At 45.2% G+C, this 17,569-nt stretch overlaps 3 protein-coding genes across 38 annotated transcripts; 1 reads left to right on the top strand and 2 right to left on the bottom strand.

The window, feature by feature from the left end:
* Window positions 1-634: 634 nt before the first annotated feature.
* Window positions 635-3,268, bottom strand: LOC123093897 (proliferating cell nuclear antigen). The gene is made up of 4 exons (XM_044515963.1): window positions 2,531-3,268; window positions 2,284-2,451; window positions 2,116-2,195; window positions 635-1,145 (listed from the first exon to the last, which is right to left on the bottom strand). The coding sequence occupies exons 1-4, from the start codon at window positions 2,850-2,852 to the stop codon at window positions 810-812; spliced, it is 906 nt and encodes a 301-aa protein (XP_044371898.1). The 5' UTR covers window positions 2,853-3,268; the 3' UTR covers window positions 635-809.
* Window positions 3,269-7,110: 3,842 nt separating this feature from the next.
* Window positions 7,111-14,240, bottom strand: LOC123093899 (uncharacterized). 35 transcript variants are annotated; one of them, XR_006445668.1, is made up of 12 exons: window positions 13,975-14,240; window positions 13,809-13,901; window positions 13,452-13,562; window positions 13,106-13,206; window positions 12,412-12,466; window positions 11,614-11,676; window positions 10,079-10,158; window positions 9,914-9,995; window positions 9,449-9,575; window positions 8,461-8,516; window positions 8,251-8,322; window positions 7,111-7,685 (listed from the first exon to the last, which is right to left on the bottom strand). XR_006445668.1 is itself a non-coding variant. In XM_044515965.1 (7 exons), exons 1-6 carry the CDS (start codon window positions 13,464-13,466, stop codon window positions 8,484-8,486), a joined length of 390 nt encoding a protein of 129 aa, XP_044371900.1. In that variant the 5' UTR covers window positions 13,467-13,802; the 3' UTR covers window positions 7,111-7,685; window positions 8,251-8,483. The 35 variants fall into 35 exon arrangements, 1 of the variants encoding a protein (XP_044371900.1); XR_006445651.1 differs by having other exon boundaries at window positions 8,251-8,347; XR_006445658.1 differs by lacking the exon at window positions 9,914-9,995.
* Window positions 14,230-15,921, top strand: LOC123093898 (uncharacterized). 2 transcript variants are annotated; one of them, XM_044515964.1, is made up of 3 exons: window positions 14,230-14,882; window positions 15,283-15,353; window positions 15,674-15,921. In XM_044515964.1, exons 1-2 carry the CDS (start codon window positions 14,230-14,232, stop codon window positions 15,305-15,307), a joined length of 678 nt encoding a protein of 225 aa, XP_044371899.1. In that variant the 3' UTR covers window positions 15,308-15,353; window positions 15,674-15,921. The 2 variants fall into 2 exon arrangements, 1 of the variants encoding a protein (XP_044371899.1); XR_006445636.1 differs by having other exon boundaries at window positions 14,230-15,353.
* The last annotated feature ends 1,648 nt before the right edge of the window (window positions 15,922-17,569 follow it).

Raw genomic sequence — 17,569 nt, forward strand, 5'->3', positions numbered from 1 at the left:
GCTGATCATGGCAGCTCTACACTTTTTTTTTTTTTTGCCCTCTTTGAGATGGCATCTCCTTTTCCCCATGTATATATATAGAGAAGGAGAGATAAGTGAAGCACACGCAAAGCAAAGGCGAGGCCCATCCCAATGCGATCACGGAGCCCAACCGAGGCAAGTGGTCGAGCCCAACCCGGAACGACCCGAGGCCGGCCGAGCCAGAGACAAAGCTCGCCTATACCGATGCGACGCACGCTCGCTCGACCGCTGCTGAGTCGTGTAGCAGCTGGTCAGTGCAATCTCGCAGAGGGGTATTTGTTTTCGTGGTACAATACAATCAGGCAGAGTATGATGAACATCAACAGGCCAGTATCATGATGAACACCTCAGTTCGATTCCAGAAAAATTGACGAAAGTTGTTTCCAGACAAGAGGAATTATTAGGTGCTTCAGTCTTCATTGCTCATTTGAAGGAACAAAAACTTCAAGGCAGGACCCGTGGTACAGACGATGGACCAAACCAAACCATGGCGAAAAAACTTTTCACATCAGAGAAGTAGAGAGTAGAGAAGAGATAATACAAAAAAAACCTTAGTCCGTTTCTAGAACCCTTATCGGATGGCACAAAAGTCGACGCTCGGAAGTCGGAACGGTTCACAAACGAGATTGTTCAGAATTCGACGGCAACACAGAAGTTCATAGATCACACCTTAGTACAGACATCATAGTTCAAAGTACACAAAAGACACTTAAAAGTTCTCTTGTCACAAACAGACTCTTACTACACATACTTCCATGCTAACTGAAGACGTTTTTGGTTGCCCCCCGCTAGTCATCAGTTAGCTTTCTCTTTCTCTTCTTATTCTTGTTTGCATCGGTATCAGATTCCATCTTGCCTACATTGATAACTTCTTCTTTTTGGGCCTCTTTCTTTTCCTCTTCCCCTTGGAACTCTGGTTCCACCTTTGGTGCCACGAAACATCTGATGCGGCCCTTCTGTCCAATTTTGCATTCGACCATGAGGGGATGTGTCTTCGAGAGAAAGAGCTTCACTTGACCAGAGAGGGTGAACACCTTGGCGAAGGTGTTCAAGTACTTCGGATTAAAGGCCAGTCTAACTGGTTCTCGCACATCTATTTTAAAGATAGTAGTATCTTCTTCTTGCTGCATTGATACAAACATGACCCATTAAGGGTGCGTTTGGTTGCAAGGGCGGTCATGAATGGGTTGGGATCGTTCAGAAAATAGACATGTTTGGTTATAAAGCACATGAATGGTTCGAGCCAAAAAAAGAGAATATGCCATGAAGATGCTGAACCGTTCCACCCAACCAAATCGGTCGAATCAAATGGCCACCCTTTGCATGCATGACTATGTGAGCATGACTGGTGGTCCCGTCCTAAATAATTAGCTCACCACTTATATTCAGCCAAACACATGAATTGAATGGTTCAATCCCAAAAAAATTGAACGGTCCCAACCCATTCATACGACACCTTCAACCAAACGCATCCTAACTAGTGCAGATACGCATAAACAGGATCCATTCTTCAGTATTTTCTTAAAATAGTAGTTGAATGGCACAAGATACTAAAGATGTTACTCCATATGATAGAACCAATTGAAATTCATAGAATAAACAGATGTTAATTTGCACTGCAGAGTAGTTAACCACCTCACCCAGATTTTACAGTTAAGGAGGAAATAAGCAATAACTAAAAAAAACAAACATCTAATTCAACCCCATACCAATGTAATCAACCAAATGAAGAGCCATGTTCCGCTTTATGAAATATGTAGCTTCTGCTCTAGACAAAATAACATATCCAGTTATGCAGACTAAATTAATACTCCAAACACAGAAGAGCAACATTAGCAAACAAAGTGAATTAGCAACTCAACACAGTATATAGTGAGACAATGAATTTCTAAGGCAGTATGTACGCATGTTGTGCTAGTCTGGTGCCAGACAGGCTAAAAGGTAACCTAGGTGAGGAACCAAGAATGCACACTTGCTATCAACATTAGGGCATTAAGAATCTACAGCACATCACTGATATGATTGTTTACAGATATTCAGAGGATGATACCCATTCCAATTTGAGGGGCTAAGAGGGTCAAATCATTTAAGTACCTGCTTGTACTCCACGTAGACGTCCCCATCTGTTCCCTTAGCAAAGTATGTGAGGTCCTCGTCAGTCACCGAGATGACACCTACAGCAGGAGATGGAAATGGTTGTACAGAACTAGACATGCGACAGTAACAGTTAGACTTATAAATCACCAGGTAAATTCTATGTACCATATTCATCTCCGAAGTTACTGAGGCACTTGCAGATCCGCCTAAACTCCACAGATGGCATTTTGACAGAGCCCTGGTACTTGGATCTCAAAAAATGCCTATCTGGGAGTCGAAAGCGCTCGAGTTTGGCATCCACAAGCCGGAATTCGTAATCCACAGTGTTCTTCTCTGTTCATTTCCACAAACACAAAATCAGCACAGGGTCAGGGCGAAGAGCAGGTAGTGCAAAAGACGTGCGGGCACTTACCGGGCGACACGAATGATAAGGTAATGGTGCCGAAGTTTTCTTCGCCGACCTTGAGGGTGATGGTGTCTTTGTCGTCGCCGCAGCGGATGGCATTGACCAAGTCGCGGATTGGGATCCCAATGGAGATGTACTCGTCGCAGGTGTAGCCCTTGAAGTCCTCGGCGGGGAAGAGGAGCGAGACGATCGCTAAGTGTTTGGTGTCCACGGCCAGGAGGTTCAAGCCCCTTGTGGTGCACACGACGTGGGCCACATCGGACAGGTCGAGGATCGCCTCCATGACATGGTGGAAGGGGTCCCCCTTCACCAGGGGCAGCTCCAACATGGTCGCCTCTTGGAGAGCCCGGCGGCGGCGGCGGCGGCGTAGGGGAAGATGGGCTAGCTTGGATCTGGGCGGGTGCGAGGAGGGGTTTGGGAGGGGACAGCGGCGGAGGGGATGGAGGAAGGGGAAATGGAGATTAATAGGGAGCCATCGCTCGCTCCCCCTCTTGGACGGCCCGGCGGCGGCGGCGGCGGCGGCGTAGGGGAAGATGGGCGCTTGGATCTGGGCGGGTGCGAGGAGGGGTTTGGGAGGGGAGAGCGGCGGAGGGCTCCTAGCTTGGGGTTTGGGAGAGGATGCTAGGCGAGAGGAGGCGGAGACGGAGGCTCGTCGCCGGTGGCCGGCGGCGGCGAGCGGGAGTCGCAGCTTCACCACGCAGGATGCGGCGCGTGCGGGAGTGCGGCGTCGTAGGTTAGGGCGACAGGGACAGAGGGAAAAGGATTGTTATTGGGCTGGGCTGTATCCAAAAGCACCGATGCGTATCAGCCCAGGTATCGGAAATTCGCAAAAAACCAAAAACAAAAACAAAAAATCGGATACTTCATGGATACGTATCGGCGGCCTGATAGTGATACGTATCCGATATGGGATACGCGTCCTTCCAGGAGTATCCGTGTAACAGAGTTGTAAAGTTCAAATTTTCTGGTGCCTAGCTTGTACCTTGGCAGCTGCTTTGCTGTCTCGGTTTGGTTGTTAATTGAATCTCATTGTTTTAGAGAAGACTAGTACAAATGCCCGTGCGTTGCAACGGGCGTAATAAATAGTAAAACATGTTCCGTGTGCCAACACGCCATTTAGTATATCCAATTTTGATAAATAACAATAATAAGGTTACACTATTATCGCTTTTCGAAGCATCAAGTGTGGACGTGACCCCGCAAAAAAAAGTATGGACATGAAGATGCAACCCTAACATCCTTCATCTAATGGAAGAGTAGTGGTGCGTGGAATAGTTTATCAAGCAATTTTATTTTATGCTTATCAAACAATCACAAATATTTCTTTATTTTAAAAAATCAAGCATTTTATTTTTTTATTAGAACTTAAACATGTTTTGAAGGAAAAAAATTTGAACACATGATTTTTTGAAAAATAATTATTAATATTTTAATTTGATGAATAATTTTCAATGTATTTTTTAAAATGGAACATTTTTAGGAATTTTTATCTTAAAAAGACAGCTCAGTGTCCATTGTTAAAAAAAGGACGGTTGTTGTCCGAACCATGAAGTATATAGTTGAGAAAGTCGTAGGGATGTCCTTCAATGGCACGTCCTTCAGCTTAGCACTATCACCAGGTGGAAGAGGAATGGTGTTGGCATATACAGAGGGTGGAATTGTTGTATACTAGTATATTTGAGAGTTTAATAGGTAATCATTTTTTTCTAGAAATTTTAAAAGATTTCAATTCAAACGGATTTTTACTATGTTGGTCTTTTAGAGATAATTGGTCGTTTCATTTGAAAGGAAGAGTTTTCTCCCTTAGCAAATACAACCGTGCGTTGCAACGGGAGAAAAATTGACGTGTCCACGAAAACACCCATTAGCGCAGCACGACGAGAGCACGAAGGTGCATGCCGACATCTAGAAAAAAAATGTATATCCTACTTTAATGTCTATTATTGCGGTGCATGCGTGCCTGACCGATAATCCTACACCTACGAAGGACTACGAACAGGCTACGTAAACTTCCCTTCCCTAATTCTCTGCCCCCCGATTTTCAGTGGGGGTGGGCCCTGCCTCCGCCTAACACCAATCAAAACCTGCCAACTGCCTAATCACGTAACATTACGTTAACTTCTTTCGTAAGTGTAGCATTACTCGTGCCTGACCATACATGGATTTGTCGGTTTCGCTTTGACCTAAGGACCAACTTCGGCTTAGATGGTTAGTACGACAGTCACGCACGCCCCATGCCGCTGCCCCAACCCGCCTCCAGGTCTGGAGTCATGGCCGGCCGGGCATTCTCGTCCGCCGAGGCACGGGCCCGCCGGTTCTCCTCCGCCCGCCCCAACCACGCCGTGCCATGGCCGCCCTCGCGCCGCTTCGGCCCCGACCCTGCCTTGGCTGAGGATCTCCGCCGGTGGAGTTCCCATGAGGGCTGAGTAGTGACTGGAGCGGCGTGGCTCGGTCCAGTCGCCGGATCAGGAGGTGATGGCGGCGGTGGCTCGTCGCAATCGAGTCACTGGCCAGCTAGTAGCTAGTGTGCAGAGTGCCAGCTAGTAGCTAGTGTAGCTAGTGTGACGAGCTGATGGGTTGATGATGCTCCGCTCAAGCGTATCGGAGGCCATGGCATGGACGGGTTGGTGCTACTACGCTCGAGCACGGCCACCACCTAGACCACAACGGAGCAGCAAGGGCGACCCGACCCGCTCGAGCACGGCACAGGTGAATGGGTTGGTGCTGCTCTGCTCGAGCGCATCGGAGGCCAAGGCGTGGTCGCGATGTTGAGTGAGCACCTTGGCCGGAGAGCGCAGGGCGAGCAGGGGAACCGGAGGCGCTCCGGCAGTGCCCCATGGCGCACGGACACATACTTGTGCTGGCTTGGCTCCATGAAGTCATCCTTGACAACGACCTCGGACTCGAAGACGTGCGTGCCCGCTCCCACCACCTTCACGGTGCTGTAGCAGCTTACGTAGGCCGACCCCTTGTCGTCGGCCGACCGGTCCAGCTCGAAGCTCCTGTTCTCAGATGGCGAGGAGTTCAGGTCCGTGACCGCTTCAAGAATGGAGCAGGCTTTGGGCACGCCCGCCGGGAGCAAGAATGCCGGTGCCGCTGTGGCGGTGTCGCTCGCGTTGTGCTGGTGATAGCTCTGGATGTCCTCGAGGAGCAGGGAGGCATAAGAGTTGCCGTTGTGGTCGAGGTCGCGGGATGACCGCCCGGCGGCGCCCAGGAGAGGAGGTTGTCGCAGCGGGAGGCGGGGAAGGCCAGAAGAGAAGGTGCCGGCGTGGAGATGTCGAGCACGAGCACCCGCGGCCATGGAGAAGGAGCTCGCTGGGTTGGGCTGCTGTTGCAGGAGGCTGCCGGTCGCGGGATGGAGAAGGAGGGCGGCAGGGCGAGGCGGCGGTGCAGATTGAATCGGGGAAGAGGAAGGAACGGGGAAGACGCCACCCATACGCGCTTGTTAAGTTGACGCTTTTACTGTGTTGGAAATTTTGATATACGCTAACCCATTAGGCGCTTTTGCTTTTCTAGCCACGTTGGATTCATAGACGTCATATTGACCGACGACACACAGTGTATTAAAAATGTCAGACTGTCAGACTGTTTATTGCATCGCCCCATCCCCCCTTCGTTCGTTCTTATCGCCCCATCTCCTCCCTCTCCTGACCCCTCTCTCCATTGAGGATTTTATTCAGAGTTGAGGATTTTATTTCTTTTTCTCCCTCTTTCTACTGGGCTTAATTCCTTTTTCATGTTCCCTTCATCTGCTGGTTGATGCCGCAAAGCCGCCCAAGTATATAAACTGATGGGATTGATTGCAAATAAGCGAGGTGGGACTATTTATTTTTCGCTGCTCACAGTCGTCGTCTTAATTAGTAACAAAAAAGTACAGACCAGACGTACTTCGGCCCACACAGGTGACGGCCCAGGACGTACGAAACATGTTTAACCAAGGACGGACGGACGAAAATTACGGAGGAAGAACCGATCCGTGCTTTATTATTAGAGATATAGAATATAGATATAGATATAGATATAGATACATAATGTTTTTTGTCTGTATGATAGGAAATAATTGTTTCAGATACATTATGATGCTAATCAAATAATCATTGTGGAAAAAGCGACCTTAGTTGGACAGAATTGACCAAATTGAGTATTATAATTAGATTAATTGACTATTGCGTGATTATCTGATCCTTCTCGTGCGTATCACATTGGCTTGGATTCTTGAGCATTTTATGGAGCTGCTTTAGGTTTTAGTTTTCTTGCTGTTAAAACTATATGTGCAGTTTTGAGAAATACAGACGGTATCCTAGAGTGAGCTAAATATGCATGTTCAGTATGACTAGGTATTGTATACTTTTACCGTGTTATGTTCATAGTGGCCAGTGGGCGGAAACTACAGTAGAAGCCCCTACTCCTTGCTGGCTGAAATCTGAACTTCAAATTATATTGTTACTAGTCAACATGCACGCGCCGCACGCGCGTATATAAAGAAAAAAAATCGTACATAGTACTGAAAAAATCAATTTGGACAGTTTGTTTTGTCTAAACCAAAGTGCACACGTATCAGTACTTCAAATAAAAGGGACAAAATCTACACTACAAAGCATAGCATTGCTGCGATGATAGCCCTCTTTTGCCTTCACCAAATGGAATCAGGCTTACAAAATCTACACTCCAAAGCATAGCATTGCTGTGATGATAGCCCTCTTTTGCCTTCACGAAATGGAATCAGGCTTGGGTGCATAAATGAAGAGAAGATAACTTGACACATAAAAGCAGTAACACTATGGGCACTTATAAATCACATCGAGTACTCTACAGAAACTTCTAACCATATATAGCAGTGTGCACACTTTCTAAGTACAGCCCAGGGATAGCCCGAAACACCCACCAACACCACAGCGACAAACACACAAAATAGAGTGACGTGTCATCGTCGCCGAGCTAAGCCTGACAAGAAAGGAAGCCGCACAAACTGCCGTTCTTTCTGAACATGAGAATGGTACACCTCAAAGGCATGTAATCTCCTATGAGTGTCTTGTTACTCTCCAGGACTTAGGACTTTCATCTTGACTTTATCTGAGTGTAACAATTGAAACTAACTTTCCATTGGAAACTCTGTTTGGGAACAATGAACCCCACAAAATAAATTTCATTGGACTCCAACCTGCAGCAAATAATAAAGCATTGATATAGGTGATCTCAAATGCTAAAACTCCATGACAAAGATAACCTGATGAACACATAGGCGATCCATTACTGCAGTTATAACATGCAATAAAAACATATTTCTTGAAGGAAAAATGTTATACTGTGTAAATCCATAATCCATATTGGCATCAAATTTTAGAAATAAGCGTTTGTTAAAATTCTAAAAACCATTCAATAAAAACATATTTCTTCAAGGAAAAATGTTATAATGTGAAAATCTATAATCCATATTGATATCGGATTTCAGAAATAAGCGCTTTCAAGCTAGTATTCAGTTATCTAATGGATCTATACAATACTCTTTTGGGCTAGTAAGGCTAATATAGTTCTCGTTTTTCAAGTGTAACCTTCAACTTGGAGTTTACAAAAATGGCATATGTAATGCTAAAAAGAGATATACCCATTGCATCTCTATATATGCTTTATACTTCTATATATCATACTTAGAAGATCATCGTATCATGCATGCATACTACTTTGATATTTAAACCTTTGTTTTTATGTTAACAAAGTCGTCATACCTAACTTTTATTCCGTCCTCCGCCACTGAGTAGATGTTGTCATCCCAAGGGGGTAACATGTGAGTCTATCACCTATGAGAGTAATAAATAAAGCTCTCTGTTGTTCGTCAGCGATGGAAAGATATCACCATGGCCAGGAGGTAGCACAAATATGTTCAAAACTGGTACAAGTACTCATGCCATGAACAACCTAAAATTTACTCAACTCACCTGATTGAATTAATGTTCGGATTTCAAGGCTTTGAATTGGCATATTTGTCAACAACCTGCAGAGAAAAGAATACTTTTTAGCATTCAAAAATTATTTAGTTGATGCAAAAAAAGAAGTAAAAAAATAGCATGATTGTAGAAATACACCAAAAAAAACTGAAGAATGCTTAAATGAAACGAAATTATATTCTCTGTAGAGAACCAAACAGACATGCTGCAACCATCTAGAACAAAGTTCACTGTTACTCTGTAAGCTAATCACAAGCACTTTTGTTGTAAAAGGAGACATTTACGGCTTTACCCCTAACACTATGCATAATTGCCTTTGCCTAAGCTGCACATAAAAGAAATTAGTGCTTAGGCTATGCTGACAGTCCATGCAATCCTATCTTGAGTGGGAATTGAGCAAATACTTAGATTAGTAAAAAAGATTTAAAAATTAGTCCGGACAGAAATACCAATGACAGTACCCACAATTAATCTCACGATAAAGATAATCTCACAAGTACTAAAATAAAGATTTACTGATCATTAGAGATTTTTCAGTGATCTCAGGCGGAGGGGTGGGGTCTGTGCAAGGAAGCAGATATAAGTGGACTCATCATGAAAGCATAAGAGTTCTCTCACCATAATGCAAATGTGAGGATCAATTAGGGACCAAATCAAAACAGAGGAAACAAAAAGTCTGGTATGAAGTCAGGAACCAATATACCAAAGATAAACTATTTCTAAATTAGTATAGCGAATACATCTATTAATAACTACTTGCAGAGAGCATATTAAGGTTAATAACTAAATGTAGAGCATAGAAAGGCACAGAAATAGAGAATCTATTTAGTAGCCAAGATGATGGCACCTAAATGTCCAGAGGTGGCCTTAGCTCTGAAGGCAGATAATAAATCACAATCGTACCCAACAAATAATGAGATTTCTGAGATTTGAATAAACAACTTTTTATGTTAATTGGTTTCCCTTAGGAGGTACTTACAGGCAGCAAGAAGCATGTCCTCATGGACACGGATTGCTCCTGAAATAACGAGACCAAGGCCAAATCCCGTACAGCCACATCTCCCAAGGCATTGCATCCATAATCCTCGCCGCCCAACCACCAGCCTCTGATATCATGATGAAGAAGTCTTCAGAATAAATCTTTGTGCGAATATGGAATAACAATTTCAGGCATGCAAGGACAATATCGACAAATTGATCAACATATTTCAGAAAATGGGAAGGAAAAGATTTTGGTTTTACCAACAACCTGTTCAAATTATAAAAATTCTCGACGAATTATCAATGGAAAAGGACTAAGACAAAATCCATCAGAGAAGGTAGGGAAAAACTTATTTATTTATTTCTTTAACTCTGATTCTTCTCTCTAACCCCAATATAATTAACATTTATATGCGTCAATCCATAGAAACACAATTTATGAGAATAAAGACTAAAATTGCACCTAGCTCTTCAATGCAGTCCACACTGCAGGACAACCCCTAATGGTTTGAAGATTAATGAGCACATGATGTTATGATTCAAGACTGCATATAGCCATATATGCATGAGATTTCAAGGATTTCAATCAAGTAAAAATGTGTGCAGATTTAGCTACCAGGATGCATACATGGGAAGAACCCAGCATCTCTATTTACCCATGATCAGCTCAATCATAAGCCATCAACCAATTAAATGTTTACAGATTGCCTGCAAGAGCATTTAAGCCATTAAAGCCCATTAGTAGTCTGTTTACTTGGGATCTGTTGTTGTAATAACTTCTATGCTCGAAATATAATGGCATCACAAGATATTAACCATAGTGTCTTCAAATAAGTGGTCGACTTCCACATAGTAAAAAAAACTCTAACAAAGGATAAGAGAAAATCTGCCTCCAACAAAGATTAATTTCTAACAAAATGAAATATTATAACAACAAGTTCCTCATGGTGACAGGGCCAAGCCAACAATGCAAGCCTAGCATGGCGGTGTCGGTGTGATGCATGCAGCAGCAAACTCAGCCAGGAGTAGTAGCAGCAAGCGAGCAATTGGCACCGTGTTATCAAAGCACAACATTCAAGGAGTGATAAAGCCATGGTGGAATTGAGCACACCTTGCCCCTTCATCGCCTCCCCCTTCCTCCCTCATTTGACATGTCTCTCCTCTCCCTAAGCCTCACTCTATCATGAAACATTTTGATGCCTTTCCATCTCTCCCTTTCTCTCCCTCTCATGTAACCTCTCTTTCTTCTCATTCCATGTAACCTGACTCCCCCAACCTCTCACCCTCTTTCTTCTCATTTTAAGTAACCTCTCTCTCCCCAAGCTCTATCCATGTCTTCAATCTCCCTTTCTCTCCCTCTTTTTGTCTCTCTACTGCTCTCTCATGCAACATCGCCCCTCTACCCTCCTCTACCTCCCTCCTTATCTCAAGAAACCTCTTGCTCTATCCCTCCCTCCCTCTCTACCTACCTCATGCAACCTCACCCTCCCTATGTGTGTCCCTCCCTGACTCCATGTAACACCTCGCTCTCCCTCTCCTTCCACGTTCCCCTTCCCTCTCCCTTCCTCCTTCATGTGACCTGTCTCTCACCTCCATATGCCCTTTCGCTGTCTCACCCTCTCTCCCTTTCTCTCTCTCTGTCTGACTATCTCCTTCTCTCCTTCCTCTCTCTCATGTAACCTGCCTCTCTCTATCTTCCCATTTGGCATAATCTCTGCCTCCCAACCTCTCTCCCTCTTTCTTGTCATTTCTAGTAAGCTCTCTCCCTCCCCCCTGAGCTCTCTCCCTCCATTTTTCTCAATCTTGCTCTCTTCCCCTCCCTCCATCTCGCTCTCTCATGTAACATATCACTCTGTCCTTTTCTACCAAAGTGAAGTACTTACGAAATAACTGAAGTGCAAGAAAAACAAATGAGAAACAGAATGTGCGTGTGTTTCATAGGTGTTACATGGACACCGGTGCGGGTGTCGGACTCTGACACATGTGCAGGTGTCTGATTCGGCAAATCCTAAAACAGGATTCGGGTTCGTGGACTTGACTAATATATCAATTGTTTTTTAAAGCTAATATAAAGTGGCAGCCTAAAAGCAAGATTCTGGGACTTGGTTTCAAAAATAGTACTCATTTGCACCTTAAAAATGAAAGATAGAAAACATATGCCACCTGAATTTGACATCCTCAGAGGTCAAACCTTTCCCACAACGTTGTATCAAGGCCGCGTCTTGCCTGCGCATACTCACCAGGTATCAAGAGTGAGCGGGCCGAACACAGTAAATCAAGGGCATCAGAGAACATGACACTACAACAACACATCAAAGGCTCAGAGCTATTTGTTATAATCAGATGGCCCAACTGAAATAACATGGCAGTACATGCATCCAAAAATTACTGAAAGTCAGTCCTGGGGATTGTTAGAAGATAGGGTTACTCACTAAAATTACCCTGCTAGTTCATTGGCCATTGGCACTACATGCACATGAGAATTATCATCTGGCGAGACATGCAAATAAAAAAATAATTCTTTGTGATGTGTAGTACAGGCGTAGAGCACAGCGATGATGAAAATAAGCACGTTTCTGAGTATATATGTATTCTGTCATGTATTCTTGGTACCTTGTAGCCAGGGAACAAACAATATCATTACACAAGTGGCGTGAGCAACAAGTACAAGTGGTATCAACTGCCATTCAAGCAAACCCAAGCTTTATTCTCTGATGTCATTATCTATCCCCAGCTTGAGCTGGTGAAACATAAACTGTTTGAATGTCATTAATCCTAACCTACAAACATTCAGAATCATATAAGCTAACATGCAAGTAGGCATCCATCAGGTTGAAAGTGGAAAAAAAAAAACTGAATAGGAGACATGGATGAACAGAACACACGCAGAGCCCGGGAACTAACAGCAATCAACCAATGAGCAGATCAAACCCATCTACTACTGGGCAAAGATTTACATACCTTTCAGTGTTGTCTTGACCATTAGTGGTACCACCATATCCTGAATGAGGCCTATCTGAAATAAAAGCGAGGAGTCATTTTTTATGAGACATTGTCAGGAAACACATAGAAGGACATCGGCTTTGTGTATTCGTTAGCTTGTCATATATACCAAACTAATAAAAGTTTTTGCTGTTATGAATCCCAAAAGTACTGGTGTCAACTTGTGTCATCAAGCAATAAGAATTTGCTGTTAGGGTTTAGGGTATCTATAATATATAAATTTATAAATTTATCATTCAAAAAAGAATTTATACACAGACAAAGACTCAACAGGCTCCCCAACCTATTGCAGCCACAATTAGAGAATGTATGATAAGTCAAATAGCAGGAGCCTCATTGTCTAGCATTATGAGCTGCAGCTACATGGCAGCGACGTAAGATCACTTAAACACATCACTCTGTTTTCTCAGGCCATGAAATCGCAATTCTTTTTTTCTAGCCGAAAGAAATTGTTAACTCATTAGTAAATTTTCTTTGCAAAGATACAGCAGTCCAATTCCCTCGGATACCATTCTAAAAGTAGGTGCCCTTTGATGCATCAAACATCTAAAAGTCTGTGAGGCAGAACTGATGAAATGGAATAGTTATTACATAGAGAAAAATATATAGAGAGAGGTGTCTTAGTGAGGAGAGAGAGAGAGCGGTGTCTTACACCCACCACCATCTTGTCAATTTCAGAAATGGCAATTTGTTCGGAAACAGAATGTTATGAAACCTAATACAGGATACCACCGCCTCCACTTTAAGAAACATCTGGAAGAAATAGAGATTAAATCCAACAGATTTTAGAAACTCAATACATGCATACAACTTGTAATTCTATCAATTGCTCTGTTTTACAATTTTAAATATCAAGTCCTCTACAGATGATTCTAAAAATGCATGGTAATTGCAAGAATATGATCTTCTAATTTATAAGTATTGAAATGTAAATTGACTCACAGGGCAATATCTTATTAATAAACATATAAATAACAAAAGGGGAGCATGTTAGTTACCTGGTGGGAAATCATCTAATGCTTGGTACCATTTATCTTAAAAATGCACACTCATCCCTCCCAGTAACCTGAATCTCCATCCAGCATGAGTATCATGCCGTATGTAGAGGGCTGTAACGCAAAAGAAAAGGGCATGGATTCCAGAATGAGCACTGAAACTGAAAGATGACTGCAGATAACTTGGCACAAGCAAAAGTAAAAAAAAAATTATTACTAATGACATGTTGTGCTTGAGGACCAAGTAAATCGATATATTATACTACCTCCGTCCCATAATATAAGAGCGTTTTTGACACTACACTAGTGTCAAAAACGCTTTTATATTATGGGACGGAGGGAGTAGATAATATCGTCGACCTCATCCATCTCCTCCGTGACCCTGAATGGCTACGCGCCTCCCGGCATCTCGAACAGTGGCGTATCCCCACTAGCAGTGGCAGTGGCCTGGCCCTGCAGAACGGATTGCCCGAGAATAAGAATGGGTGGCTCGAGAACAGGCGGCGTCCATTGACAATGAACTCACCTTGTTGTCTGCTCGCTCACCCAAGGGTCGTAGAGAACAAAGGCCATGAGACGGCAGCGGCTGGAGCGTGCCCTTGATGAATCTATTGCCGGTGCTCTTCCCTGCGGCCAGTGCACGGCCGTGGCAGGTACGACGTAGCGCCGCTGCTCTCCACGGGCGCCGCAGCGCTTCAGCTGCTGGCCTCACCATGCCGGCACGCCCCTCAGGCGTCAGCCTGCCGCGCGGCGGGGACGGGCGCAGGGAGAGTTGACGGCGATGCGAGCACCGTGGCAGGTCCGGCGTGGCGCCGCTGCTCGGCCACGCCACCTCCGTCCACCAGCGCGTCGCGCTTCAGCCGCCGGTCTCACCATGCCGGTATGCCGCTCGCCCAGGGTGGCCAACCGCACGGCGGCGACGGGCGCAGGGAGCGGTGACGGCTGTGCGACGGTGAGATGGACCGGCGCCGGGGACGGAGCAGGGCGGCACCGGCTGTGCGACGGCGAGGTGGAGCGTCGTCGGGGACGGAGCAGGGCGGCGGCGGCTGTGCGACGGCGAGGTAGAGCAGCGCCGGGGACGGAGCAGGGCGACGGCGAGGTGGAGCGGCGCCGGGGACGGAACAGGGCAGCGGCACGAGTGCACGACGAGGTGGCGCCGGGGCCGAGGCGGAGCAGGTGGTGCGGCGGCGAGGCGGCGCTGGGGGAGGTCACCCGTGGAAGGCAGCGGCCGCCGTCGCTCCGCCCGACCACCTCCCGTGTGCGGCCGCCGCCGTCTCCCTCCGACCTCAACCAGTTCGGGGCCCCTCGCCCGGGATCTGGGTACGGGAAGAGGCCGACGTTTGCGGTGCCCTGGATCCGAAGGGGAGGGGGAAAGGCGTTCCGTGCAGAAAATATGTTTCATAGTTTGCTAACAAGAAACCTTTTCTTTACCATGTACGGTTCTGTTTTTTCCACATTGTTTATTTGCAATTGAGGTACAATTCTATTTTTTCCACATTGTGGCAGGAACCAGCAAGTTAGAAGCATTTTGGTAGCTCCATAATGCCTTCGAATTTATACTTTAATAAATTCTATTTGGCAATATTAGGTCCAAAAATATGCTTCATGTTGGTATTTTTTTACTTGCAGCCTGCTTGTCGCTATGTCCATGATTATCATTGTAGTTTCTCTTGGTTGGACTGATGTTTTGGGAAACTTAATTTGCAATGGGAAACTTCACCTTATCGTGTGGTGCTTATTTCCCCCATGGAATTTTGTTTAGCTAGCTCCATGTTTTTGCATTGCTCAATCTCAATGTCTGTGCCTAATGCTGTTTTAACCTTTTTCTTTGCAGGTTCGGTACATTATTGCAAAACTGAAAGAGCTACTGTGCTAGGAGCCTTTTGCAGATAAATCTGATAAAAGGTAAGCTATCTGATTGATTACTTGTCACTACTAGCTATCTTGTTGAGAGAAATACTAGCTGTACTATGTGGACACATGAAATTTAAAATTTTATAGTTTCCATAATTTGTGAGATCTAGACAGTTAAAGGTTTGTCGTACAGAAACATTAACAAGCTGCCTTATGTATGCTCCTCATGTGGGATTGGATTGTGATTAGCAAGTATGCAACTAATATAGTTGGGATCTGAAATGTTCACTTGACGACATGTCTAGTTATTACTGTTATGTAGGCCACGGTCCTTCATTGAAATAACTGATGTTATTTCATTTGCTTCCCAGATTTAGTTAGTGTTTGGCTGTTCGGTTTGCCCATAGCCTCTAGCAATGAGTGCATATATCGGGATCAGTGGATGCAAGTAACAAGGAATGGTGATTGCAAGCAATGAGTGTTGATTCTACAAGGAACGGTGATTGCAAGTAACAAGCTTGGTCTGAAGCTATGTTCCTTTTGGATGTACAGACCAACTTGTTATGTCCATGATTAGCATTGTAGTTTCTCTTGGTTGATGTTTTTTTGGAATACTTAATTTGCAATGGGTGTGAATTATGTTATCAGATGTGTATGAACATGTTACATTGTAAGACGATTTGTCCATGTATGAGGCTGTTTTGCATATATCTGTCCATGGACCACTCTTGAACGAATGTTCTCATTTTACTAATTAAATTACAATTTAAGTGAGCTTTTATTTCTTTTTACAATTCAAATGATCTCGTTGGACAGTTAGTCGGTAAAGACACTTTTAACATCAAACTATCCGTCGGTAAAACTTGCTATAGGTAGTTCGTCGGTAAAGGCTATTCTAACGAACGGTCCGTCGGTAAAAGTAGTGTCCGTCGGTAAAGACTTTTATCGACGGGACTTGCAGCGATGGGAGCAGTTTTTACCCACGAACTCTCCGTCGGTATAAGTTTATACCGACGGACTCCATCGCTGTCTGTGGTGTAGTGTGCAGCGCTGTGCTGGGAAGCGTAGGTAGGCACAAGTAGCATAGGCAGGCATGCGTCAACATCAGCCGCAGCGGGTCCCGTGAACACGGCTCCAACGCGTCGCCCGCTTTGCTCTGCCCCGACGCATGGGACACGCCACCACGACCTGACGCTTGCGCCCCCATGCTTCGCATTCGCAGCCATGGAAATAGGCTGGTAGGCATGGGCAAAAAGAACCGGGAACCGAAACCGAAAGAACTGGAACCGAGAATTTCAGTTCCTAGTAATTTTGGGTCCCGGGGCGATCCGAACATTCGGGGAACCCTCGGGGTCCGGTTGCGGGGACGTCGTCAAAACTCGCATATTTGGTCCATTCTGGCTAGTTTTCTATGCTATTACTCACTGATTTTGGGTCCCGGGGCGATCCGAACATTCGGGGAAACCTCGGGGTCCGGTTGTGGGGACGTCGTCAAAACTCGCATATTTGGTCCATTCTGGCCAGTTTTCTATGCTATTACTCACTGATTTTGGGTCCCGGGGCGATCCGAACATTCGGGGAACCCCGGGGTCCGATTGCGGGGACCTCGTCAAAACTCGCATATTTGGTCCATTCTGACCAGTTTTCTGTGCTATTACCCAATAATTTTGGGTCCCGGGGCGATCCGAATGTTTGGGGAACCCCAGGGGTCCGGTTACGAGGACCTCGTCAAAACTCGCATATTTGGTCCATTCTGGCAATTTTCTGTGCTATTACCCACTAATTTTGGGTCCCGAGGCGATCCAAACGTTTGGGGAACCCCGGGATCCGGTTACGGGGACGTCATCAAAACTCGTAGATTCGATCCCTTATAGCCAGTTTTCTGTGCTATTACCCACTAATTTTAGGTCCCAAGGCGATCCGAATGTTCCGGGAACCCCGGGGTCCGGTTACACGGACATCATCAAAACTCGCAAATTTGATCCATTCTAACCAGTTTTCTATGCTATTACTCACTGATTTTGGGTTCCGGGGCGATCCGAACGTTCGGGGAACCCTCGGGGTCCGATTACGGGGACCTCGTCAAAACTCGCAGATTTGGTCAATTTTGGTCAGTTTTCTATGCTATTACCTACTAATTTTGGGTCCCAGGGCGATCCGAACATTCGGGGAAACCCGGGATTCGGTTACGGGGATGTCGTCAAAACTCGCATATTTGGTCCATTCTGGCAAGTTTTCTATGCTATTACTCACTGATTTTGGGTCCC

The sequence above is a fragment of the Triticum aestivum genome, chromosome 4B, assembly GCF_018294505.1.
Source record: "Triticum aestivum cultivar Chinese Spring chromosome 4B, IWGSC CS RefSeq v2.1, whole genome shotgun sequence".
Lineage (NCBI taxonomy): Eukaryota > Viridiplantae > Streptophyta > Magnoliopsida > Poales > Poaceae > Triticum > Triticum aestivum.

Bases quoted from the DNA above. Each gene is read 5' to 3' on its own strand.
- LOC123093898 (XM_044515964.1), top strand. From the start codon at position 14,230: ATGCGAGCACCGTGGCAGGTCCGGCGTGGCGCCGCTGCTCGGCCACGC. The intron at 14,883-15,282 runs GTACGGTTCTGT...TTTTCTTTGCAG, and splicing joins AGAAACCTTTTCTTTACCAT to GTTCGGTACATTATTGCAAA.
- LOC123093899 (XM_044515965.1), bottom strand. The intron at 12,463-13,105 runs GTAAGACACCGC...TATTTCAGATAG, and splicing joins TTGACAAGATGGTGGTGGGT to GCCTCATTCAGGATATGGTG. The intron at 9,576-11,613 runs GTGGCATATGTT...TCATGATATCAG, and splicing joins TCTGAGGATGTCAAATTCAG to AGGCTGGTGGTTGGGCGGCG.
- LOC123093897 (XM_044515963.1), bottom strand. From the start codon at position 2,852: ATGTTGGAGCTGCCCCTGGTGAAGGGGGACCCCTTCCACCATGTCATG. The intron at 2,452-2,530 runs GTAAGTGCCCGC...GGAAATGAACAG, and splicing joins CTTATCATTCGTGTCGCCCG to AGAAGAACACTGTGGATTAC. The intron at 2,196-2,283 runs GTACATAGAATT...CTCCTGCTGTAG, and splicing joins TAACTTCGGAGATGAATATG to GTGTCATCTCGGTGACTGAC.